Here is a 9,837-nt window from a genome sequence, read left to right on the forward strand (position 1 = left end):
ATTCTATTTTAGTAACGGTGGCCATGTTTTTCGACAGAACAAAAACTATATAATAAGTTCTATGCAAAACACCCTAGTAAATATTCATACGAAGCCTAGTTCTAATTGATCCAGTAGTTTCATAGGAGAAGAGTTTTGAACAATGATTAACGACGACGGACGACGGACGACGACGAGAGTTGCCACGTGATGGCAATAACTCACCTAGCCTTTTGGGCCAGATCATAAAAATTTAGCAAAACCTGGAAAAATTGAAAAGATCTCTATGCACAAAATTGAACATAGGAACTGGTTTCAGGCATACGTGCACTTGGACATGAATATAATTTATTTGCAGATGGAAGGGTTAATCTGTATCATCGATGAATAATAAATTAAATTCGTATCAAATGCAATTAGTTTTATTAGGAAATGTTCAAGCTCTTTAGTTTCGCACACCTCTATACCGATAGGGACATAGCTTTCCTCTACTACGCTTTAGAACTGCTGTTTGAGAACATCTTGTCAGTTGAACAATTTCACATCTCGGATCAATGTGTCGAATCACCAGCCCAATTCTGAAAACATTGTTTTTTAGAGCTTATTTTTTTTTCAAAACATATGCACAATAACAAGAACTACATGTATCACGGTGATATAATTTCAGTTTTCAATAAGATAGCATATTTTTCATTTCTTTTTCCTTTACTTTTATAAAAACAAAACGAAATCACTTTTTTTTATTTTGTTTTCTGGGGAATACCTATTGTTTAGACAATAAGCATCTACTTTTATACCCAAAGGTATAGGGGCATTAAGCTATGGATATTGCCAATAACTATCAACTTTATTGAAATTACACAAAAGTTGTTCACAGCAGTAGTATATACAAATATAAGAAAAAAACGATATATTGTAAAAACAAGTGAGCATTGTAATTTTTGTTGTTTTTCATTGGATATATTTACATCCAGAAACGTATGTCCACACCAAAGAAAGATATTTTTAGATATGATTAACGATGAAATAGTGAATGTATTCACTAAATATGAAGTCGTTTTTGGGTGTGAACATCTTTTCCTTACCAAAGATATGACCATTACGTGACTGAAAAGTACAAAATTTGACAGAATATCTGAGAATTGGTAAACTTCAACAAGCAATTGTTCTGTCCTTTCTATGCAGAAGTCTTTTTTTCTCATTTGTGATGGATTCAAATCTACAAACCCTCAATTAAATCATCAATTAAAGTATGTGCATCTTACAATACGATCAAATGAAAAATTTCAAAATAATGTCATTTACATTTGCTGACTCATAGTCCAGGTTAATAAATGTGTCCAATTTGATTCTTTATACTAAGCTTTTAATATATTCTTTAAGGTTTCCTATGCTCAGTCAACTAGCCATAGGATGTTTTTTTTTTTTTTTTTGTTGACCGAGTTGTTTAACATATCAAACATTTTTTGGTTAAAACTAGAGACCATTTTTGAAAGTCGTTAGTATCGTAGTAAATATTTCTGAAAGTCGTTATGTAGTACATTTTGCAGAATCAGATATAAAGCGTTATTTGGTTTGATTTTTGGTGGAGTTTTTGGGATTCAATATAGGGCAGGAAGATCACAAATTTAAATGCCATTATAATTAAGTCGTCGCATGTCAAAAAATACTCACCCACAACAACTTATGTTTCCACCTGAACATGAACATTTCTGGCAATGATCGTTTTGAAACGACTCCCCTTCTTTAATTTGTACACCATTGTATACACAACCTATAAAGAGTTTTTTTTTTAATTTACAAAATAAAATATACTTCCGTCTAATAAAGTTTTATTATCAGTATGTATTTATGAAATAAGGAACATTTATCGTGAAATCTTTATGCTTGTTCCTTATGCTACTTATTTTTAGCTTTATGTGGTTCCTGTCCTTTTATGACATTAGTTTTTTCATATTCCATTTAAAGAAAGTATTAAAATAATAACAACTTTTATCAAAACTGTTTTTCAGAAAATATACACAAGAAGCTGACATATGCCGTGATTGTGACATATTTTGTGGGTATGTTTTTTTTTTGTTTTTTGTTTTTTTATATTTTTCAAACAGTTAAAGATGACATATATTCAAAGTGTTGAATGTTTACTTCATTTTTTTCCAAATACTAATATTTAGTACCTAAAAATAAAGAAACTTCTTCAATCTCCTTTTTCATCGTTTTGCCAGGAACAATAAATTTCCATTGTTTTTCAAAGCAACATTTATTCGCAAATTATCTATCCATTGAAAAAATATTTTATGGAATGAATGCTAGTTCATTTAACTATGCCGTATTTCAAAATTTATATATTTGTTTCATCAGATACAGTACTTTTAATGATAATTTGAGAATAAATAAATATATTAAAGGTGAGTGCACAACATAATAGATATCTGATCTACCTCATTGAGATTTTCTTTAGTATCATATAGAAAAAAAATATTCTTTTTCAGATTTTCACTGTCTACTATGGCCTGTAACTATTCCAATGACTACAGACATTTTCGGAGGGTTTTTATTAAATATAACGATGACCGGTATTGTGAATATGCCAAAGAAACAACAATCCCGACGGGATGAAATTTCAGCAAGGGTCTACCGATTAATCTTCAATAAACGACGAGAAAACCCTCATACCACAAAGCAGCCTGTAGCTGGCCTAAAACACCCTTATAAACAGGTTCAGCGAAATAGTTCAGCCCCTATCTTCAACATACACAATTTCTCAATCTTGTTATTGTTTGAATGAATTAAAGTGCTTGATTTTTATTGATATTCCCGAAGATGGTAACTCAGCATGAACTAAAACAAGTCAATTCGAGATTTAAACATGGAATAAATTGTTCATGACATATCTCAATCATTTTCAGAGTTATTAAATCCTTCTTCTTATGATATGTTATGTTATGTAACAGACTAATATAGTTCAAAACAGACTTAAAACGTAAATCTACTTAAAATAAATACCTGGTATGTCAACACAAGCGCCTTCAACATTCGAAACTGTATTCAAGAGAAGTACAGCAGAAATGACTAAACACAATACCATTTTGCTGAGTGACCTCATTTAAAAAATAGTAATCCACCTCCGAATGATCAATTCTAAACGAGAACTGGCTATGCTGGGGAATTTATCTTCGATTTATACGGGATGAATTTTTCCCATATCCTATTTCATGCAATTATCTTAATAATATTCAGTGATTTGTTTAATTTCTTGAGGCCCCCTTTCGAGGTTTTTCGTTTTAAATCTCAAACTCACGCAGTTTAATGATAATGTTCCTTCTAAAACAAATATATCATAAGACAACATTTAAAAAAAAAAACTATTATGGCCTAAATATGATGCTTGCTAAATAAACACATAGATGGTCTCTCGATATCACCTTTTAGTGCCTGGTTTTTATAATAATCTTATAGTCAGTGTATTCTTATTCAAGTGTCTAGTTATGTAATCATTTGAACATTTAGTTGTTCATGCTCATGTTTTCTTATTTTACCCGTCATATTCTGAAAAGTTAATAAGAGATAAACACATCTAAATGCTCTAAAAGTGGAAATGGGATGATGGTTCTATTAACATGATTATGTTAAAATGACACATAAACAATTGTTATTTGTTATACACATAACGAATTTACAATTATTCCATGGCCATTTTTAAAAAAGATAATATTAATAAGGCATGTAAGTAAATAGAAAAAAGATCAATGTAGATAGTTATGACTGTACATGATTAGGATGGCGCACTGCATAACCTTGATTTAATCCACTATTTTGTTTGAAATGCATGTATCATGTAAAGACAACTTCTGTACAAGTTACTCCGATAATATAGTAATTATTTTGTCAGCTTTATTTTGGACTTGACTTACTTATGGATTGGATTAGTATTCGAGAGTTTTGGTGTTATCCTTTTTTAGTAATTTGTCATACTTAAGATTAAAAATTAATAGAGTAATATACTTTAGTATAACTCATGGAATGACTTTTTTATTTTTTTTGCGTATGAGGAAAATCCTATGCGGAACGCGAGTTTCACCAAATAAGCAGAAAAATATAAATTAGATTCTTACTAGATAGTAAAAATCATGCTTTACAACTTCCCACACTGTTCCGACTTGCCCATTAATCATGTGCATCATCACAACTTGAAACCAAAAGAATCTTGTAAAATCAGTTAATTCATGTCATGTAACGTGCCCATTACATCTTGCAATACCACAAGTAATTTAAAAATAACTGGCAAAACATGTTTTGCCAAATCGTTAGACCTTCTAGACTGTTTTTCAGGAAACGTGTATAAAGGAATAGAGTGTATACTCTGCATAATTTTATACGATTGTGAAACCAAATAAACGTTCAGCAGCAAATTAAAAAAAAACATCGAAAATACTTAAAATTCACAATACAGGATCCTGCACGGCCAATTTTACTATACATCAGACAAATATACAAACGTTTTGTTAACTGTTCTGGTTAGAAATAGAAAGTTATTGATAATACCACAGGTGTAAAAATCTGTCTAGTCCTCAACTCAGCGAAGATGATAATATAGCTTTTTTTAACCGATTAAAAAATAATCAACTTCAAAGTCGAAAACCACCAGAGTGAATGCTGCAAGTTGTTGACGACCTCCTTTTTAAACCCATATATAAACTTGAAAACATCGATGATAACGAACCATTTATAACAAGCATCATGAACGATGAGATTATCCTTCGAAAGACGAAAGAGTAATCAAGGCAACCAAGGTTATAGCGGTAATCAAAAGAATGTAATCCAGGGACAAAGACCAGACATTGAAAACAGACATACACAACAAAGAACATAAAGTAACTAAAATCATATATACAAAGTAACAAAAGAAAATGAGCAACTCGGACTCCACTAAAAACTGTGAGCATGGACCAGGTGCACCGGTAGGGTAAAACTATTGAATACAATAATTAAACATATTAAACAATGAACATCGGTAGACAGTCATGGCGTTCCATACTTGCAATATATGTGAACAGTTCTCAAATGTTCAGTCCACTGATGCCGGACTGATAATGACCTGTACGTTTTTTGTTTTTGTTTAGATTAAATCTGTGACACAAACAATGCGTCTCTTAGACTTATTCGCTTACAGGTTGCTAAACAAGTATCTCCAGAAAGACTTTCGACAGACTTGCTTTCTATACTTTCTGTTTAAATGACATTTTTGATAAGCCGATCAAATTTCATGATTTTGAAAGCATTATTCAAATGGAAACACCAAAGAATTCATCTCAACAGAAAGTAGAATGTAGATGAATGAAATAGTTGACAGCTGTACTTTTTATTTGACTGATAAAATACATTTTTGAAAACAATAAAAAAGTCAATTTAGATACCAGTCGTAAAGTTACAAAGTCAATCAAAGAAAAAACACCAAAATACAAACCGGAGGTAGACTTAGGGAAGCATGAAGAAGACATATGGATTCTGAAATATAAATTAGAGGCTCTTAAAGGCCTGCATAGAACACCTGGCTTGTTAAGCAAAACTTAACCTCTGAGGGAGGAGAAAGTTTTTGAAAGTAATAATATAAAGAAATTGCAAAATGACGCCGTCAAGAGGAGAAACTGCAATATGGCTTAACAGATTTACGCAAAAATTTACCTTACATAGATCTCGTCATGTTGAAGCCTGAAGAAGACATGGATTCTGAAATACAAACTAAAGGCTCTGAAGAGTCTGAATCGATTACCTGACTTAAAAAGCAAATTGTAATTTTAGTAGAACATTTCTTAAATACCATTATAATTAATTTACTAAAGTATCTTACCATACGATCAAATGAAACTTAGATCTTTTGGAGACAATCAGTTCAAGACTATTATAATAGCATTAAAACCTATGATTTTTCAACACTCTATACTTCTTTTCCCCCATACTCAGGTAAAATCCCGACTTAAAAAATATTATACATCGTTGTTTTTCAAAAAAAAGATGGTACACCTAGATACAAATATATATAGTTCTTGGTAGACATTCCTCATAGTTTGTAAGAAATAATTCCAAATCATCTTCCAAGTGTACAGAACAGGACGTTTACAAATTGCTTGAATTTTAAATCGATCACATATTTGTCCAGTGTGGTGGACGTGTTTGTCAACAAACGGTCGGCATTCCAATGGGCACTAATTGTGCTCCTTTACATGTCGACCTATTCCTTCACTATCATGAGGCTAACTTTATAGCTGATCTGATCCGAAAGAGAGAATATCGTTTGGATAGATCCTTCGATCTCAGTTTCGGCTATATAGATGACGTTTTACCTTTAAACAATCCTAATTTCATACAGGATCTAATTTCGGGGATTTGATACATCGCATCTACCCACAAATGACTTGAGATAAAGGATACTACAGATACTGTGAAGTCGGCCTTATATGTTCACCTACACTTTGAAATCGATGGTAAGGAATACTATTGACCAGACTTTTCGACAAATGTGATGACTTTTCATTAAAAATTGTGAACTTTCCTTTTATCTGTTGCAACATCCCTTTCACACCTGTCTATGGAGTGTTCATATCACAACTCATACGTTATGCCAGAGCTTGCCGCGACTACGCAGACATTTTGTATCGCGCTAGATTGTAACAAATAGGCTCCTGGAGCAGGATTATGTTGCTACAAGATTGAAGTCATCGCTACATAAGTTTTATGGCCGTCTTCATAAACTCGTGGATCGTTATGTTGTATCCATCTGCGCCATGAAAACTGATTTGTTTAAAATGTCATAGTTTTCCTTTCCTCTTTCGTCTACCACAGACTTGACTTGAGCAACTCGGCGAATATTTCAAGAAAAGCAGAGGACGCTTACCCTACCGGTGCACCTGGTCCATGCTCCCATTTTTTAGTGGAGTTGCTCATTTGCTTTTGTTACCTTGTATGTATGATTTTAGTTACTTTATGTTCTTTGTTGTGTATGTCTGTTTTCCATGTCTGGTCTTTTTATTATATTATTATTATTTTATATGGTTGTGAAACAAAACAACGTTGCACAGCCGTATTGCAAAACATAGTTATGGTACACAGGATCGTATACAGCCATTTTAACTCTTCCAAATATTACCGGTGCTTGTCGATGTAAGTACACTACGTGTCATCGGAAAAAATATACAAACGTTTTGTAAATTGATCTGTACAGAAATCGAACTTTATTTAACGTTATTTGAATGCTACGTACTGTCGTGCAATACCAATGTTGACACCAATGTTAAAGACTAACTACCTCAGAGTTGAAAACTACATAAGCAACGTTATTTTAAAATAATAATACATATTTGACGTTCATTTATATTCTGAAACAGAAGATGAAATACGTTTCAACATTTTTGTGTTTTATATTTTCAACAAACAACAAATCTAAATACGCAGCACATTTCAAAACAAACAAAAACAAAAATTCTTGTTTTGTTATCATGTTCAAAGACGATTTCCATATATATTTCACTGCTTAGAAAAGGGTTGAGACAGAACATGCTTGCAGAAAATTATGATTGTAAATACTGAGTTACAGAACGGTCATTTCGTGATCGTGGATTTCTGACAGTTATATAATTTCCACAAGGATGCCATTCGATTTAATATTGCATTCCATTTGTTTACCCAATGACTGTTTGAAAGTTTACACGTATATGAAATTATTGATGACCACACTAATACGTCATGCTCAGCTATAAAGTCTAAATTAATTAAATTGTACACTCTGCATTATCGTAAAAACAACAAATAAACAGTACCAAGGGTCATATTTCAAATCAATCAAATCTACTTTAATTGAAGATAAAAGAGAAAATTATAAGAATTAAAAAAATCTTCAAAAAAAGATCTTGAACTTTGTTTGAAAGCCATGCAAAAAAATTAAAAATCAAAATGATTAAGTAAAATGTCCTCACTCAAATTATATTTCCCAAGAATGGAACGATCCTAAGAATTTAAGTATGGCTTCTCTTCTTTATTAGGCGTACCTTTTTTTTCTTACGTTGATGTGGTGCTTTAATCTTCCTTTTTCTAAATTATTCATTAAAATTGTCATCCAGTAGTAATATCAGTGCCAAATTTAGTGACTATAAATAAGCTCATGAATTAGTTTTTAAAGATAAAGTAATGTAATTATTTTACGTTGAGTACACTGCATTCATTTTTTTTTCAATAAATGTTAATGGGAGGAAACACTCGAAGATGGAAAAATTGCATAAAGGCAATAACCACGAAAAACATCAAATTCACCAACTTGAATAACCACTCCTACAATTTACTGGACCATGCCATTTTTTTAAAATTTATAATGTATTGAATAAAGACATACAGTACAACCTTTCAATATTTCAATATGAATTATATTATCAAATATATCATTTGATCATTCCGCAGTTTTAAAAATGCGATCAAAGCTTGAAACAAAATCAAAAACAAAAACGTCTTGATTTTTTTTAGTTTTGTTTTGTGTTTTGTTTTTGTTTTTTTTTTCTGATTTTGTTTTCTTTTGTTTTCTTTTTGTATAAAAAGTAAAATACATGTAGTTGAATGATTACACATTGCTATGTAATCTACACATTGCAATGTAATTTACACATTGCTATGTAATCTACATATTGCTATGTAATGTAGTCGGTTTTATTTTACAACAACAAAAGTACAAACATCATATTTTAAAACAAATCTAAAGTTTTTAAAATTCAGATTCAATGACTGAAATTAAGGTATTCTTGATCTTAACTGTATTACGCAAGGCCATCGGACATTGATTTCCATAGTATAATTGTCATTTGCTATCAAATATCTGTATAGTGTATGAAAAAAAATTCTGAGGAATTTATTAAACACAGGCTTTATATTGTGAATAAAAATAAATAGATAAGTAATGTCAAATTTTTTTGGTTTAGCGCATCATGATTTGCCAAATATACAGCATGTGTAAATATTTGGATGATTTGCAAGATATTAAACTGTCCTACATGGATAGCATGGTCTAAACGAAACGAGATGTATTTAATAATACTTTTATAAAAAAAACCCTGCCGACTGACTGCTATCCTTTTATCTGTAGTTTGATTAAAAACTTTTAAATTGTTTTCAAACACAACTAATACGTTGTGCTTGAGCTTGCCTAAGCCATACGGATGTGCTTGTACCGTGCTAGATTTCTTACAACAGGGTTATGATGCTAAAGGATTAAATCTATAGCTACAAAAAAATTTGGTCGTCATCATAAACTCGTGGATCGTTATAGTGTATACATCAGTACCATAAGAACAGATTTGTTGACTGTGCTATAATTTCGTTTGCAGTGTCATATACAGTTCTACTTTTTATTCTTTCGCGAATGTAGCATTTTGTGAGCAATGTGGGTGTTTCCAGAAAATTTAGTGGAAGCAAACAGTGGGCAAAAACTTGTTCATACTCAAAGTGTTAAGTATAGTCTGTGTTAGTAATTTACTTCTGCCTCTACATGTACGTGTGCGTTATGTTGTTTATTTGTTTTTTCTTTTCTGTGTGTATCATGTTTCTTTGTACTGTCATCACTCCTGGGTATCTTCTTTTATTAGCGTTTAAAGCCCGTTTTTTATTAGTCCTTAGCTGTTTCGTTTGGATTCCTGAGATATTCAGTTGCATAACATACTTTTCGGTGGACGTGTGTAAGATGATACCGGTAGAAGTTAAAGTGAAAATTAGATAAGCGGAGAGTTAACAGTGGTGCAGTTAAAACAAAGGAAATTCTTCCTTGAGATGTGTATGTACTATTTAACAGAGGCTACCAAACGCTCAATGCAAGTTTGA

General features: G+C 31.6%; 1 protein-coding gene across 1 annotated transcript; it reads right to left on the reverse strand.

The window, feature by feature from the left end:
- Positions 1 to 385: 385 nt before the first annotated feature.
- Positions 386 to 3,171, reverse strand: LOC148599600 (uncharacterized). Its single transcript, XM_088559444.1, has 3 exons — positions 2,986 to 3,171; positions 1,654 to 1,753; positions 386 to 557 (listed from the first exon to the last, which is right to left on the reverse strand). Exons 1-3 carry the CDS (start codon positions 3,083 to 3,085, stop codon positions 425 to 427), a joined length of 333 nt encoding a protein of 110 aa, XP_088415570.1. The 5' UTR covers positions 3,086 to 3,171; the 3' UTR covers positions 386 to 424.
- Positions 3,172 to 9,837: the final 6,666 nt, after the last annotated feature.

The sequence above is a fragment of the Perna viridis genome, chromosome 13, assembly GCF_037379345.1.
Source record: "Perna viridis isolate PV_CMFRI_1.1 ecotype Kerala chromosome 13, ASM3737934v1, whole genome shotgun sequence".
Classification (NCBI taxonomy): domain Eukaryota; kingdom Metazoa; phylum Mollusca; class Bivalvia; order Mytilida; family Mytilidae; genus Perna; species Perna viridis.